Source organism: Mytilus edulis, chromosome 5 (genome assembly GCF_963676685.1).
Source record: "Mytilus edulis chromosome 5, xbMytEdul2.2, whole genome shotgun sequence".
NCBI lineage: Eukaryota > Metazoa > Mollusca > Bivalvia > Mytilida > Mytilidae > Mytilus > Mytilus edulis.
Window position 1 is genome coordinate 37,522,007 of NC_092348.1, and position 18,604 is coordinate 37,540,610.

General features: G+C 30.2%; 2 protein-coding genes across 4 annotated transcripts in view; one reads left to right on the top strand and one right to left on the bottom strand.

The window, feature by feature from the left end:
* The window catches only part of LOC139523601 (hemicentin-1-like), a 327,025-nt gene that overhangs the window by 84,800 nt on the left and 223,621 nt on the right, over positions 1 to 18,604 (top strand). The gene's annotated exons all lie outside the window — the stretch shown is intronic.
* Positions 1 to 18,604, bottom strand: part of LOC139523602 (hemicentin-1-like) — a 51,775-nt gene that overhangs the window by 12,073 nt on the left and 21,098 nt on the right. For 2 of the 3 annotated variants that reach the window (XM_071317741.1, XM_071317740.1), the window contains exons 3-13: positions 17,234 to 17,542; positions 14,986 to 15,288; positions 13,204 to 13,503; positions 11,414 to 11,716; positions 9,629 to 9,931; positions 7,846 to 8,148; positions 6,063 to 6,365; positions 4,281 to 4,583; positions 3,777 to 4,082; positions 1,238 to 1,540; positions 734 to 1,039 (exon numbers count right to left, since the gene is read on the bottom strand). In XM_071317741.1, coding sequence (XP_071173842.1) covers positions 734 to 1,039; positions 1,238 to 1,540; positions 3,777 to 4,082; positions 4,281 to 4,583; positions 6,063 to 6,365; positions 7,846 to 8,148; positions 9,629 to 9,931; positions 11,414 to 11,716; positions 13,204 to 13,503; positions 14,986 to 15,288; positions 17,234 to 17,542 — 3,342 coding nt within the window. The remainder of the gene's footprint in view (positions 1 to 733; positions 1,040 to 1,237; positions 1,541 to 3,776; positions 4,083 to 4,280; positions 4,584 to 6,062; positions 6,366 to 7,845; positions 8,149 to 9,628; positions 9,932 to 11,413; positions 11,717 to 13,203; positions 13,504 to 14,985; positions 15,289 to 17,233; positions 17,543 to 18,604) is intronic. The other variant, XM_071317742.1, reaches the window with a different exon arrangement.

The following is an 18,604-nucleotide window of genomic DNA, read 5'->3' on the forward strand; positions in this document are numbered from 1 at the left end:
GTGTCCCTATGAGCAGCAACCAACTACATAGGAAATCATGATCGAAAGGAAGCGCCTGAATTTCTTCCGGGAAATAAATGCTCTATATGCAGATGTTGTTGGAATGTCATTACATAGAAATGAAAAGTTTACAATTTGAAATGCTGAAATCATCTCATCTGCGTAAAATTTTGTGTTCATCCTACCTTTATTGTGAATTTTAATATGACCTGCATTTTTTGCTTTATAAATAAACCCATACTCTAAATATAATAACATGTGTTTGCGCATGCATACACTGATTTCTTAAACTCTTGGAAATGCAATTTTCTAAATACAAGTTTTAGACAAGATTAGTTCCAACATTTTTTAACAGCTGACCCTTAAAAATGATAAATCTATATTTCTATTTCAAATTAATGTGCATGAAAACTTCTATTGTCATTTTGCAAACCATTTAAAAATAGCAAGCAATTTTATGCTTTCAAGTTAAACATTTAACAATTGGATGTAATTAGAATCTCGGGGATAAAAATAAAAAGAAACCCTCAAATACAACTTAATGCTACACTTAATTCAATCTACAAAAGAACGCTGACATAAAAAGCATCAGGGAGTGGTCGGTTTTACATTAAATGATGTTATACTAACAACTAAATAATGGAAATAAGTGTGCAATCAACAATTATTATAATCAGTTTACAAACACGTTAATTTGATAAATCTGATATTCAAAAGTTGAAATAATACTCACTCCATGTACCAGTGACAGCTAATATGATCTGAGTACTAGATCCCACTCCCAACATATTTCTTGCATAACAGTAGTATGATCCAGCGTCACTAAACTGAGTATTTGAAATAGTAAGATTAGGATTGCTTACTGATGATCCGTTGTATTTTCCACCATTTATAGTTAAAGTTTCTGTATTGTTTCCTATAACTTTCTGCCAATATACTGAACTATGAGTTGGGTCTGCAGTAACTTGACACTCTAGAGTGATAGAGCTGTCAACATTGACCATGTACGCTGATGTTGTTACAGTGACAACTGGTATTACTGAAACGGTACCAAGGAGTAATAAACAGCAAAAATTACAGTATAAGTGTAGGAATTCAAAAAATAAATATACACCTCTTCTACAACTTTACAAGTGTCTGGAAAACATGTTTCCTGCTATACTTTGAGTTTCAAGATACTTTAAAATATTCTTAAAAAGCTATTAACTAAGTGCCCACAATAATTGAAATAACTTACTTCCTTGAACAGTTAGAGTTCCTTGACTACTTTGACCAGTTCCAAAAGAGTTGGTAGCAAAACAGATATAATCAGCAGCATCACTTGTATCAGCGCTGATTATATAAAGTGATGGTGACGCCAATGTTCCACCACCATATTTGTTTGTGTTTGTCATGTCAATAGTTATCGCTTGTACTCCCGAAACCTTCTTCCAATAAACAGAAGTGTGAGATGGATTAGCAGAGATAACACACCCAATGGTCACATTATTTCCGAAGTCTACATTCATTGCATTATGGATCAAACTGACACTCGGAGCGTCTGAGAAGAGAATTGATAAGCATGTTATATAAGACTTAATTGTATTTCATATATACAAATCTAACATGTCTGATACATTTATGCTAACAAAAACATTCAGCAGTTAAATGATTGTCGTAATTCATATCAGTCACATCTTTTTTCGTAAATTGACTTTTTTTTTTTTTTAAATTATGCCCTCCATTTTCTTTATTGATTTTTTTTCTTTTTCGCATGCCGTGACATTTTATACGATATCAGTTTTTCACATTGTGGAGCTAATATTTAGTTGTCTTTTTTTCAAATTCACAATGAAAAATTAAGTTATTTCAGAGCATATATTTGCATAAGAAAAAGTGTGTTTTGCTATGAACAAATAAAGTAAAGAATACCTATAAAATCTATAGTAATGATATATTGTAGCAATTTTACCTGACCATATCGGGAAATAGGTATTTAGTCGGATCTTAACACGTACTTGTGATTTGGTTAAAACCGGTTTTTATATAAATATACGATGAAATGTAGAAATGTTCAGGACTTAATTAAATCCGTATTTCTGTAGGAAGGTGCAAGTATACGATTTTTATTGCGTCTTACACTTTGAGCAGCGAATAATCTTTGACTTTTTTATTCAAACATTGTGTAAAAACGTTAATTTTGAGCTTTGAAAGTCAAGTGGCTCGAGCATTTGTCTGAGGAAGTTTTAAAAAATTGCAAAAAAATATTTTTACAGTGGGTTAGCTTTCATTAGTCTTCACTATCTATAGATTAACAACTTTTGGTTATATTTATAATTTAGAATCATCATTGAAGGTGGCGGACGATTGCGCAGTAAAAATATTCTATTGTTGTGCCATTTGTATGCAAGAGTGACATTTCGTTGTATTATGTGTCAATTCGAAAAAGTTATGCGAGTATTCTCTCCCCTTAACAGGTTCATTATTTTATAATGAAGTTTATGTTTCTGATATAATTTCGAATAATTGCAAAATGTATCGATTCAATATATTTCAGTTTTTGTTATTGGTGTATCAAAAACATTGATGTACGAATATGATTTCATAAATTTGAAACGTTTAAAATGATTACATACCAATATAAAGAACAGTTCATCATTTTTGAAAAAGACTATGAATAAAAATCGAATTAATTATCTTCTCTTGATGATAGATTGATTGGGAAATGAACCAGCGATATCTCACGGTAATCACAGAGAGGGACGGCAAGCAATTTTTAATTGTAGCTGAATCAACGTTAAAACTATTTCCCACTATAAACGAATGTTACTTTATACAAATATAAGGACTTAGTTAGCTAAATCTACAAATTTTATTAGATATTATGATTTTTTATTGCAATAGATTAATATGCTATATATTGTATAACTTTAATTTATCTTTATAATTCCCTTTTATATGTTCATCAGTATCAACATTCGTAAATGTATCTTACATAGGCAAATGTATCTGTTATTACTCCTGGATTATCGATATTCACATAACCACCTTTTTCGCACGTTCCAGTCTTTTTAAGATTCAGGCAATACAAAAAGTGTCAAAACATGACAGAAAAATATCACCGCCCTAATCACACTACCGTAGATTCATTACAATTTTTGTTTGATACAACTTTTCGTGGATTTCGTGGGTTTACAATTTGAAATGCTGAAATCATCTCATCTGCGTAAAATTTTCTGTTCAACCTACCTTAATTGTGAATTTTAATATGACCTGCATTTTTTGCTTTATAAATAAACCCATACTCTAAATAAAATAACATGTGTTTGCGCATGCATACACTGATTTATTTAACTCTTGGAAATGCAATTTTCTAAATACAAGTTTTAGACAAGATTAGTTCCAACATTTTTTAACAGCTGACCCTTAAAAATGATAAATCTATATTTCTATTTCAAATAAATGTGCATGAAAACTTATATTGTCATTTTGCAAACCATTTAAAAATAGCAAACAATTTTATGCTTTCAAGTTAAACATTTAACAATTGGATGTAATTAGAATCTCGGGGATAAAAATAAAAAAAAACCCTCAAATACAACTTAATGCTACACTTAATTCAATCTACAAAAGAACGCTGACATAAAAAGCATCAGGGAGTGGTCGGTTTTACATTAAATGATGTTATACTAACAACTAAATAATGGAAATAAATGTGCAATTAACAATTAGTATAATCAGTTTACAAACACGTTAATTTGATAAATCTGATATTCAAAAGTTGAAATAATACTCACTCCATGTACCAGTGACAGCTAATATGATCTGAGTACTAGATCCCACTCCCAACATATTTCTTGCATAACAGTAGTATGATCCAGCGTCACTAAACTGAGTATTTGAAATAGTAAGATTAGGATTGCTCACTGATGATCCGTTGTATTTTCCACCATTTATAGTTAAAGTTTCTGTATTGTTTCCTATAACTTTCTGCCAATATACTGAATTATGAGTTGGGTCTGCAGTAACTTGACACTCTAGAGTGATAGAGCTGTCAACATTGACCATGTACGCTGATGTTGTAACAGTGACAATTGGTATTACTGAAACGGTACCAAGGAGTAATAAACAGCAAAAATTACAGTATAAGTGTAGGAATTCAAAAAATAAATATACACCTCTTCTACAACTTTACAAGTGTCTGGAAAACATGTTTCCTGCTATACTCTGAGTTTCAAGATACTTTAAAATATTCTTAAAAAGCTATTAACTAAGTGCCCACAATAATTGAAATAACTTACTTCCTTGAACAGTTAGAGTTCCTTGACTACTTTGACCAGTTCCAAAAGAGTTGGTAGCAAAACAGATATAATCAGCAGCATCACTTGTATCAGCGCTGATTATATAAAGTGATGGTGACGCCACTGTTCCACCACCATATTTGTTTATGTTTGTCATGTCAATAGTTATCGCTTGTACTCCCGAAATCTTCTTCCAATAAACAGTAGTGTGAGATGGATTAGCAGAGATAACACACCCAATGGACACATTATTTCCGAAGTCTACATTCATTGCATTATGGATCAAACTGACACTCGGAGCGTCTGAGAAGAGAATTGATAAGCATGTTATATAAGACTTAATTGTATTTCATATATACAAATCTAACATGTCTGATACATTTATGCTAACAAAAACATTCAGCAGTTAAATGATTGTCGTAATTCATATCAGTCACATCTTTTTTCGTAAATTGACTTTTTTTTTTTTTAAATTAGGCCCTCTTTTTTCTCTGTTGATTTTTTTCTTTTTCGCATGCCGTGGCATTTTATACGATATCAGTTTTTCACATTGTGGAGCTAATATTTAGTTGTCTTTTTTTCAAATTCACAATGAAAAATTAAGTTATTTCAGAGCATATATTTGCATAAGAAAAAGTGTGTTTTGCTATGAACAAATAAAGTAAAGAATACCTATAAAATCTATAGAAATGATATATTGTAGCAATTTTACCTGACTATATCGGGAAATAGGTATTTAGTCGGATCTTAACAAGTACTTGTGATTTGGTTAAAACCGGTTTTTATATAAATATACGATGAAATGTCGAAATGTTCAGGACTTAATTAAATCCGTATTTCTGTAGGAAGGTGCAAGCATACAATTTTATTGCGTTTTACACTTTGAGCAGCGAATAATTTTTGACTATTTTATTCAAACATTGTGTAAAAACGTTAATTTTGAGCTTTGAAAGTCAAGTGCCTCGAGCATTTTTCTGAGGAAGTTTTAAAAAATTGCAAAAAAATATTTTTACAGTGGGTTAGCTTTCATTAGTCTTCACTATTTATAGATTAACAACTTTTGGTTATATTTATAATTTAGAATCATCATTGAAGGTGGCGGACGATTGCGAAGTAAAAATATTCTATTGTTGTGCCATTTGTATGCAAGAGTGACATTTCGTTGTATTATGTGTCAATTCGAAAAAGTTATGCGAGTATTCTCTCCCCTTAACAGGTTCATTATTTTATAATTAAGTTTATGTTTCTGATATAATTTCGAATAATTGCAAAATTGATCGATTCAATATATTTCAGTTTTTGTTATTGGTGTATCAAAAACATTGATGTACGAATATGATTTCATAAATTTGAAACGTTTAAAATGATTACATACCAATATAAAGAACAGTTCATCATTTTTGAAAAAGACTATGAATGAAAATCGAATTAATTATTTCTCTTGATGATAGATTGATTGGGAAATGAACCAGCGATATCTCACGGTAATCACAGAGAGGGACCGGCAAGCAATTTTTAATTGTAGCTGAATCAACGTTAAAACTATTTTCCACTATAAACGAATGTTACTTTATACAAATATAAGGACTTAGTTAGCTAAATCTACAAATTTTATTAGATATTATGATTTTTTATTGCAATAGATTAATAAATATACACCACTTCTACAACTTTACAAGTGTCTGGAAAACATGTTTCCTGCTATACTCTGAGTTTCAAGATACTTTAAAATATTCTTAAAAAGCTATTAACTAAGTGCCCACAATAATTGAAATAACTTACTTCCTTGAACAGTTAGAGTTCCTTGACTACTTTGACCAGTTCCAAAAGAGTTGGTAGCAAAACAGATATAATCAGCAGCATCACTTGTATCAGCGCTGATTATATAAAGTGATGGTGACGCCACTGTTCCACCACCATATTTGTTTATGTTTGTCATGTCAATAGTTATCGCTTGTACTCCCGAAATCTTCTTCCAATAAACAGAAGTGTGAGATGGATTAGCTGAGATAACACACCCAATGGTCACATTATTTCCGAAGTCTACATTCATTGCATTATGGATCAAACTGACACTCGGAGCGTCTGAGAAGAGAATTGATAAGCATGTTATATAAGACTTAATTGTATTTCATATATACAAATCTAACATGTCTGATACATTTATGCTAACAAAAATATTCAGCAGTTAAATGATTGTCGTAATTCATATCAGTCACATCTTTTTTCGTAAATTGACTTTTTTTTTTTTTTAATTAGGCCCTCCTTTTTCTTTATTGATTTTTTTCTTTTTCGCATGCCGTGGCATTTTATACGATATCAGTTTTTCACATTGTGGAGCTAATATTGAGTTGTCTTTTTTTCAAATTCACAATGAAAAATTAAGTTATTTCAGAGCATATATTTGCATAAGAAAAAGTGTGTTTTGCTATGAACAAATAAAGTAAAGAATACCTATAAAATCTATAGTAATGATATATTGTAGCAATTTTACCTGACTATATCGGGAAATAGGTATTTAGTCGGATCTTAACAAGTACTTGTGATTTGGTTAAAACCGGTTTTTATATAAATATACGATGAAATGTCGAAATGTTCAGGACTTAATTAAATCCGTATTTCTGTAGGAAGGTGCAAGCATACGATTTTTATTGCGTTTTACACTTTGAGCAGCGAATAATATTTGACTATTTATTCAAACATTGTGTAAAAACGTTAATTTTGAGCTTTGAAAGTCAAGTGGCTCGAGCATTTTTCTGAGGAAGTTTTAAAAAATTGCAAAAAAATATTTTTACAGTGGGTTAGCTTTCATTAGTCTTCACTATCTATAGATTAACAACTTTTGGTTATATTTATAATTTAGAATCATCATTGAAGGTGGCGGACGATTGCGAAGTAAAAATATTCTATTGTTGTGCCATTTGTATGCAAGAGTGACATTTCGTTGTATTATGTGTCAATTCGAAAAAGTTATGCGAGTATTCTCTCCCCTTAACAGGTTCATTATTTTATAATTAAGTTTATGTTTCTGATATAATTTCGAATAATTGCAAAATTGATCGATTCAATATATTTCAGTTTTTGTTATTGGTGTATCAAAAACATTGATGTACGAATATGATTTCATAAATTTGAAACGTTTAAAATGATTACATACCAATATAAAGAACAGTTCATCATTTTTGAAAAAGACTATGAATGAAAATCGAATTAATTATCTTCTCTTGATGATAGATTGATTGGGAAATGAACCAGCGATATCTCACGGTAATCACAGAGAGGGACCGGCAAGCAATTTTTAATTGTAGCTGAATCAACGTTAAAACTATTTTCCACTATAAACGAATGTTACTTTATACAAATATAAGGACTTAGTTAGCTAAATCTACAAATTTTATTAGATATTATGATTTTTTATTGCAATAGATTAATAAATATACACCACTTCTACAACTTTACAAGTGTCTGGAAAACATGTTTCCTGCTATACTCTGAGTTTCAAGATACTTTAAAATATTCTTAAAAAGCTATTAACTAAGTGCCCACAATAATTGAAATAACTTACTTCCTTGAACAGTTAGAGTTCCTTGACTACTTTGACCAGTTCCAAAAGAGTTGGTAGCAAAACAGATATAATCAGCAGCATCACTTGTATCTGCGCTGATTATATAAAGTGATGGTGACGCCACTGTTCCACCACCATATTTGTTTATGTTTGTCATGTCAATAGTTATCGCTTGTACTCCCGAAATCTTCTTCCAATAAACAGAAGTGTGAGATGGATTAGCTGAGATAACACACCCAATGGTCACATTATTTCCGAAGTCTACATTCATTGCATTATGGATCAAACTGACACTCGGAGCGTCTGAGAAGAGAATTGATAAGCATGTTATATAAGACTTAATTGTATTTCATATATACAAATCTAACATGTCTGATACATTTATGCTAACAAAAATATTCAGCAGTTAAATGATTGTCGTAATTCATATCAGTCACATCTTTTTTCGTAAATTGACTTTTTTTTTTTAAATTAGGCCCTCCTTTTTCTTTATTGATTTTTTTTCTTTTTCGCATGCCGTGGCATTTTATACGATATCAGTTTTTCACATTGTGGAGCTAATATTGAGTTGTCTTTTTTTCAAATTCACAATGAAAAATTAAGTTATTTCAGAGCATATATTTGCATAAGAAAAAGTGTGTTTTGCTATGAACAAATAAAGTAAAGAATACCTATAAAATCTATAGTAATGATATATTGTAGCAATTTTACCTGACTATATCGGGAAATAGGTATTTAGTCGGATCTTAACAAGTACTTGTGATTTGGTTAAAACCGGTTTTTATATAAATATACGATGAAATGTCGAAATGTTCAGGACTTAATTAAATCCGTATTTCTGTAGGAAGGTGCAAGCATACGATTTTTATTGCGTTTTACACTTTGAGCAGCGAATAATATTTGACTATTTTATTCAAACATTGTGTAAAAACGTTAATTTTGAGCTTTGAAAGTCAAGTGGCTCGAGCATTTTTCTGAGGAAGTTTTAAAAAATTGCAAAAAAATATTTTTACAGTGGGTTAGCTTTCATTAGTCTTCACTATCTATAGATTAACAACTTTTGGTTATATTTATAATTTAGAATCATCATTGAAGGTGGCGGACGATTGCGAAGTAAAAATATTCTATTGTTGTGCCATTTGTATGCAAGAGTGACATTTCGTTGTATTATGTGTCAATTCGAAAAAGTTATGCGAGTATTATCTCCCCTTAACAGGTTCATTATTTTATAATTAAGTTTATGTTTCTGATATAATTTCGAATAATTGCAAAATTGATCGATTCAATATATTTCAGTTTTTGTTATTGGTGTATCAAAAACATTGATGTACGAATATGATTTCATAAATTTGAAACGTTTAAAATGATTACATACCAATATAAAGAACAGTTCATCATTTTTGAAAAAGACTATGAATGAAAATCGAATTAATTATCTTCTCTTGATGATAGATTGATTGGGAAATGAACCAGCGATATCTCACGGTAATCACAGAGAGGGACCGGCAAGCAATTTTTAATTGAAGCTGAATGAACGTTAAAACTATTTTCCACTATAAACGAATGTTACTTTATACAAATATAAGGACTTAGTTAGCTAAATCTACAAATTTTATTAGATATTATGATTTTTTATTGCAATAGATTAATAAATATACACCACTTCTACAACTTTACAAGTGTCTGGAAAACATGTTTCCTGCTATACTCTGAGTTTCAAGATACTTTAAAATATTCTTAAAAAGCTATTAACTAAGTGCCCACAATAATTGAAATAACTTACTTCCTTGAACAGTTAGAGTTCCTTGACTACTTTGACCAGTTCCAAAAGAGTTGGTAGCAAAACAGATATAATCAGCAGCATCACTTGTATCAGCGCTGATTATATAAAGTGATGGTGACGCCACTGTTCCACCACCATATTTGTTTATGTTTGTCATGTCAATAGTTATCGCTTGTACTCCCGAAATCTTCTTCCAAATAACAGAAGTGTGAGATGGATTAGCTGAGATAACACACCCAATGGTCACATTATTTCCGAAGTCTACATTCATTGCATTATGGATCAAACTGACACTCGGAGCGTCTGAGAAGAGAATTGATAAGCATGTTATATAAGACTTAATTGTATTTCATATATACAAATCTAACATGTCTGATACATTTATGCTAACAAAAATATTCAGCAGTTAAATGATTGTCGTAATTCATATCAGTCACATCTTTTTTCGTAAATTGACTTTTTTTTTTTTTAAATTAGGCCCTCCTTTTTCTTTATTGATTTTTTTTCTTTTTCGCATGCCGTGGCATTTTATACGATATCAGTTTTTCACATTGTGGAGCTAATATTGAGTTGTCTTTTTTTCAAATTCACAATGAAAAATTAAGTTATTTCAGAGCATATATTTGCATAAGAAAAAGTGTGTTTTGCTATGAACAAATAAAGTAAAGAATACCTATAAAATCTATAGTAATGATATATTGTAGCAATTTTACCTGACTATATCGGGAAATAGGTATTTAGTCGGATCTTAACAAGTACTTGTGATTTGGTTAAAACCGGTTTTTATATAAATATACGATGAAATGTCGAAATGTTCAGGACTTAATTAAATCCGTATTTCTGTAGGAAGGTGCAAGCATACGATTTTTATTGCGTTTTACACTTTGAGCAGCGAATAATATTTGACTATTTTATTCAAACATTGTGTAAAAACGTTAATTTTGAGCTTTGAAAGTCAAGTGGCTCGAGCATTTTTCTGAGGAAGTTTTAAAAAATTGCAAAAAAATATTTTTACAGTGGGTTAGCTTTCATTAGTCTTCACTATCTATAGATTAACAACTTTTGGTTATATTTATAATTTAGAATCATCATTGAAGGTGGCGGACGATTGCGAAGTAAAAATATTCTATTGTTGTGCCATTTGTATGCAAGAGTGACATTTCGTTGTATTATGTGTCAATTCGAAAAAGTTATGCGAGTATTCTCTCCCCTTAACAGGTTCATTATTTTATAATTAAGTTTATGTTTCTGATATAATTTCGAATAATTGCAAAATTGATCGATTCAATATATTTCAGTTTTTGTTATTGGTGTATCAAAAACATTGATGTACGAATATGATTTCATAAATTTGAAACGTTTAAAATGATTACATACCAATATAAAGAACAGTTCATCATTTTTGAAAAAGACTATGAATGAAAATCGAATTAATTATCTTCTCTTGATGATAGATTGATTGGGAAATGAACCAGCGATATCTCACGGTAATCACAGAGAGGGGCCGGCAAGCAATTTTTAATTGTAGCTGAATCAACGTTAAAACTATTTTCCACTATAAACGAATGTTACTTTATACAAATATAAGGACTTAGTTAGCTAAATCTACAAATTTTATTAGATATTATGATTTTTTATTGCAATAGATTAATAAATATACACCACTTCTACAACTTTACAAGTGTCTGGAAAACATGTTTCCTGCTATACTCTGAGTTTCAAGATACTTTAAAATATTCTTAAAAAGCTATTAACTAAGTGCCCACAATAATTGAAATAACTTACTTCCTTGAACAGTTAGAGTTCCTTGACTACTTTGACCAGTTCCAAAAGAGTTGGTAGCAAAACAGATATAATCAGCAGCATCACTTGTATCAGCGCTGATTATATAAAGTGATGGTGACGCCACTGTTCCACCACCATATTTGTTTATGTTTGTCATGTCAATAGTTATCGCTTGTACTCCCAAAATCTTCTTCCAATAAACAGAAGTGTGAGATGGATTAGCTGAGATAACACACCCAATGGTCACATTATTTCCGAAGTCTACATTCATTGCATTATGGATCAAACTGACACTCGGAGCGTCTGAGAAGAGAATTGATAAGCATGTTATATAAGACTTAATTGTATTTCATATATACAAATCTAACATGTCTGATACATTTATGCTAACAAAAATATTCAGCAGTTAAATGATTGTCGTAATTCATATCAGTCACATCTTTTTTCGTAAATTGACTTTTTTTTTTTTTTTAAATTAGGCCCTCCTTTTTCTCTATTGATTTTTTTTCTTTTTCGCATGCCGTGGCATTTTATACGATATCAGTTTTTCACATTGTGGAGCTAATATTGAGTTGTCTTTTTTTCAAATTCACAATGAAAAATTAAGTTATTTCAGAGCATATATTTGCATAAGAAAAAGTGTGTTTTGCTATGAACAAATAAAGTAAAGAATACCTATAAAATCTATAGTAATGATATATTGTAGCAATGTTACCTGACTATATCGGGAAATAGGTATTTAGTCGGATCTTAACAAGTACTTGTGATTTGGTTAAAACCGGTTTTTATATAAATATACGATGAAATGTCGAAATGTTCAGGACTTAATTAAATCCGTATTTCTGTAGGAAGGTGCAAGCATACGATTTTTATTGCGTTTTACACTTTGAGCAGCGAATAATATTTGACTATTTTATTCAAACATTGTGTAAAAACGTTAATTTTGAGCTTTGAAAGTCAAGTGGCTCGAGCATTTTTCTGAGGAAGTTTTAAAAAATTGCAAAAAAATATTTTTACAGTGGGTTAGCTTTCATTAGTCTTCACTATCTATAGATTAACAACTTTTGGTTATATTTATAATTTAGAATCATCATTGAAGGTGGCGGACGATTGCGAAGTAAAAATATTCTATTGTTGTGCCATTTGTATGCAAGAGTGACATTTCGTTGTATTATGTGTCAATTCGAAAAAGTTATGCGAGTATTCTCTCCCCTTAACAGGTTCATTATTTTATAATTAAGTTTATGTTTCTGATATAATTTCGAATAATTGCAAAATTGATCGATTCAATATATTTCAGTTTTTGTTATTGGTGTATCAAAAACATTGATGTACGAATATGATTTCATAAATTTGAAACGTTTAAAATGATTACATACCAATATAAAGAACAGTTCATCATTTTTGAAAAAGACTATGAATGAAAATCGAATTAATTATCTTCTCTTGATGATAGATTGATTGGGAAATGAACCAGCGATATCTCACGGTAATCACAGAGAGGGACCGGCAAGCAATTTTTAATTGAAGCTGAATGAACGTTAAAACTATTTTCCACTATAAACGAATGTAACTTTATACAAATATAAGGACTTAGTTAGCTAAATCTACAAATTTTATTAGATATTATGATTTTTTATTGCAATAGATTAATAAATATACACCTCTTCTACAACTTTACAAGTGTCTGGAAAACATGTTTCCTGCTATACTCTGAGTTTCAAGATACTTTAAAATATTCTTAAAAAGCTATTAACTAAGTGCCCACAATAATTGAAATAATTTACTACCTTGAACAGTTAGAGTTCCTTGACTACTTTGACCAGTTCCAAAAGAGTTGGTAGCTAAACAGATATAATCAGCAGCATCACTTGTATCAGCGCTGATTATATAAAGTGATGGTGACGCCACTGTTCCACCACCATATTTGTTTATGTTTGTCATGTCAATAGTTATCGCTTGTACTCCCGAAATCTTCTGCCAATAAACAGAAGTGTGAGATGGATTAGCTGAGATAACACACCCAATGGTCACATTATTTCCGAAGTCTACATTCATTGCATTATGGATCAAACTGACACTCGGAGCGTCTGAGAAGAGAATTGATAAGCATGTTATATAAGACTTAATTGTATTTCATATATACAAATCTAACATGTCTGATACATTTATGCTAAGAAAAACATTCAGCAGTTAAATGATTGTCGTAATTCATATCAGTCAAATCTTTTTTCGTAAATTGACTTTTTTTTTTTTTTAAATTAGGCCCTCCTTTTTCTTTATTGATTTTTTTTCTTTTTCGCATGCCGTGGCATTTTATACGATATCAGTTTTTCACATTGTGGAGCTAATATTGAGTTGTCTTTTTTTCAAATTCACAATGAAAAATTAAGTTATTTCAGAGCATATATTTGCATAAGAAAAAGTGTGTTTTGCTATGAACAAATAAAGTAAAGAATACCTATAAAATCTATAGAAATGATATATTGTAGCAATTTTACCTGACTATATCGGGAAATAGGTATTTAGTCGGACCTTAACACGTACTTGTGATTTGGTTAAAACCGGTTTTTATATAAATATACGATGAAATGTCGAAATGTTCAGGACTTAATTAAATCCGTATTTCTGTAGGAAAGTGCAAGGATACGATTTTTATTGCGTTTTACACTTTGAGCAGCGAATAATATTTGACTATTTTGTTCAAACATTGTGTAAAAAAGTTAATTTTGAGCTTTGAAAGTCAAGTGGCTCGAGCATTTGTCTGAGGAAGTTTTAAAAAATTGCAAAAAAATATTTTTACAGTGGGTTAGCTTTCGTTAGTCTTCACTATCTATAGATTAACAGCTTTTGGTTATATTTATAATTTAGAATCATCATTGAAGGTGGCGGACGATTGCACAGTAAAAATATTCTATTGTTGTGCCATTTGTATGCAAGAGTGACATTTCGTTGTATTATATGTCAATTCGAAAAAGTTATGCGAGTATTCTCTCCCCTTAACAGGTTCATTATTTTATAATGAAGTTTATGTTTCTGATATAATTTCGAATAATTGCAAAATGTATCGATTCAATATATTTCAGTTTTTGTTAATGGTGTATCAAAAACATTGATGTACGAATATGATTTCATAAATTTGAAACGCTTAAAATGATTACATACCAATACAAAGAACCGTTCATCATTTTTGAAAAAGACTATGAATGAAAATCGAATCAATTATCTTCTCTTGATGATAGATTGATTGGGAAATGAACCAGCGATATCTCACGGTAATCACAGAGAGGGACGGCAAGCAATTTTTAATTGTAGCTGAATCAACGTTAAAACTATTTTCCACTATAAACGAATGTTACTTTATACAAATATAAGGACTTAGTTAGCTAAATCTACAAATTTTATTAGATATTATGATTTTTTATTGCAATAGATTAATAAATATACACATCTTCTACAACTTTACAAGTGTCTGGAAAACATGTTTCCTGCTATACTCTGAGTTTCAAGATACTTTAAAATATTCTTAAAAAGCTATTAACTAAGTGCCCACAATAATTGAAATAACCTACTTCCTTGAACAGTTAGAGTTCCTTGACTACTTTGACCAGTTCCAAAAGAGTTGGTAGCAAAACAGATATAATCAGCAGCATCACTTGTATCAGCGCTGATTATATAAAGTGATGGTGACGCCAATGTTCCACCACCATATTTGTTTATGTTTGTCATGTCAATAGTTATCGCTTGTACTCCCGAAATCTTCTTCCAATAAACAGAAGTGTGAGATGGATTAGCTGAGATAACACACCCAATGGTCACATTATTTCCGAAGTCTACATTCATTGCATTAAGGGTCAAACTGACACTCGGAACGTCTGAGAAGAGAATTGATAAGCATGTTATATAAGACTTAATTGTATTTCATATATACAAATCTAACATGTCTGATTCTTTTATGCTAACAAAAACATTCAGCAGTTAAATGATTGTCGTAATTCATATCAGTCACATCTTTTTTCGTAAATTGACTTTTTTTTTTTTTTTAAATTAGGCCCTCCTTTTTCTTTATTGATTTTTTTCTTTTTCGCATGCCGTGGCATTTTATACGATATCAGTTTTTCACATTGTGGAGCTAATATTGAGTTGTCTTTTTTTCAAATTCACAATGAAAAATTAAGTTATTTCAGAGCATATATTTGCATAAGAAAAAGTGTGTTTTGCTATGAACAAATAAAGTAAAGAATACCTATAAAATCTATAGTAATGATATATTGTTGCAATTTTACCTGACTATATCGGGAAATAGGTATTTAGTCGGATCTTAACACGTACTTGTGATTTGGTTAAAACCGGTTTTTATATAAATATACGATGAAATGTCGAAATGTTCAGGACTTAATTAAATCCGTATTTCTGTAGGAAGGTGCAAGCATACGATTTTTATTGCGTTTTACACTTTGAGCAGCGAATAATATTTGACTATTTTATTCAAACATTGTGTAAAAACGTTTCTTTTGGAATTGGATAGTATATCTATTCAAGTCGATATTTTAAAAAAGTTATATCACCACAGAAACTCATACAAAAGTTAAATCAACTGCACTATATTAAAACACTGTTGTTATTTATAAACAAAAACAGATTGTGGGAAAATGATATTGCTGGCACTTTCTGTGTTTTTACTGAAGAAAAATTACACAAATATATTTTGCTCATGAAACCTAAATATCTGATTTTTACTTTCCGTCTATCGTAAATCAAGTTTAATGTAAATGCAGTTATATATAGAGCAAACACGCAAAGATCACATTTTCTTTTTTCCTAAAAATTCAATACTTTTATACATGTTTTTTATCATCAATATCAAATTAAACTTTGAAAACAAAACAAGACACACACGATTTACTTTGCAGCAGATGTAAACTGAAACTTTTCTTAGAAAAATAGTATCTATAAGAATTGATGAAACTAATTAACTTTATTATAGTAATACGACATTATATTATCTGCTCTGCAAAGGATAATGTATATTCCGTTGGTAATATACATTAAACAAATATGCGAGAGTAATCAATACGGTTTAACAAAATGTTGGCCCAATTAATGCTATTGAAAATGTTTTAGATAATCTCATCATAGAAGGTCAGTTTTAAACTTTGCAGTTTTGCAGTTTTGCACAAACACTTCCTTTCACAGTTTTTGCAAAACTAAAAATTGCAAAAAAAAATGTAAACTGTTATCATGAAGTGTTAAAAAATGTGTATATTAACCGTTAAACTGTTTGAGTTTTTTTTTTCTTTTTCTTTTTTAAATTAAAGGTTATCGATTTGTATGGCGACCCATATATTCATAATCGAGGATTGCAAATATAGTAATTAATTGTTTTGAATATTTCTTTTTCTGTCTTTACAAAGAAACACGAAAGAGAACAGAAGCTTAATTACTAATTCTAAATGATTACATTTCATTCTCAATATTATAACCATAAATTTGATAAACCATAATTTAAAAAAAAAACAACAACATTAGTTTCAAAATATCGTACATTTTTTGCACTATGTCATTACTTTAACAAAGGATAGCCTTTTTTTTTTTAACCAATCGAATGATGTATTACGTGTTGACGGTTACAACAATATAATTAACGAATTTACTTGTTTTCTTGTGTCGTTTGATAATCACTGACCGAACAATCATAGTCTTTTATATTATAACAGTATGAGAATAAAAAACAACAATGATTGTAACGTGTCAAACAAACAAACATGTGTAATTTTTTGACTAGATAAGATGTTAAATGTTCAAAATAGAAATACTCACAAGCGACTGTAATTTGTCTGCAGACTGTCTGTGGAGTAGTAGATGTGGTTGTATGTGTAACATCACAGCAAATGGTGTCTCCATTGTTAACAATCACTGGGCTCCAGGTAAGGGTACCAGTAACATCAAAGGATTTTTGATTTAATACACTGGAAGATGTAAACTCAGTAGTAAACTGAGTATTATTATTTTGATTTTTCATGGTCATTACACCAGCTGGATAACCATTAGCAGAAATACATGTCCATATGCCTTGTTGTCCTGGTGTCAAAGTGGATGGTCCAGTCAACGTTGCTGATACTGGTGAAACTATTCAACATATTATGTAAAACTACGAAATCAATATAACTTGATTGCATATAATATTGAACAGTTGGGATAACTTTTTCTGTAGCGCTGCTCTAATCTCAGTTTTACTCTTACTTTAGAAAAAAGTGATTGAATAGTCATTCTTGTAAAGACACATGTACGTTAACATGTTTAACAAAAGTAACTGTTGCAAAAAAAATCTAATGAGAATGTTTGAAAATAAGAGTGAAAGATCAAGTACCTGTTTATCAGATCAAATTCATGAACGATATTTTATACCAAAAAGTGTACATAAATATGGTTGTAATTGTGTTATCCCTTTTGAAGCCGTTTTAAAAAGATGTTATGCGAATATATAGCTGCAAACTGTTTTTCTCGAAATATGTGTGACTTATTTATTTCCTTTCGAGTGAATGTAATATCATTCTCGTAATGAATTGATAATATCACTATTATATTTATTGCATCCCTTCAATATCTATTTGGGATACTAGACACTTGAGATAATATAAAATCAGGTAAAATTATCGTCAGAAAGTAAGCGAGTGGCGAAAGATAACAGAGGGATATTTACACTCACGGATCGAAAACAACACCATGGCTAAAAAAATGGGTGACGGTTGTTGGACTGATCGATAAATGAACGGTAATCGATTACCCATAGAATTCGCTAGATAGTTCAATAAACTGTATTAGAGTAACTGTGACAACAGTCAGCAATTGATCGATAAACGAATTATATGCACAGTATTTACAAGACATATACGCAGACCTCGACTAAGACACCTTTATTCGTTTATTTGTAATCCACTGTGTCGCCTACCTAGCTATTACTTTTTACGAATTATCTGTATTTTACGTTGAATCTGGAAGATATAGAACATTAGTACAGAATAATGCAAAGTGCAGAATGTTTCTGTATCAATAAGAAATTATGCAATAATATTTGGCGAATAAACCGCTATTTGATTTTAGTTATATTCGTACATCAGGATTTTTTGTTTTCTCTAAAATATACTGAATTTCAATAAAAAGATACTAAAATTGTGTTTGCATTGTTAA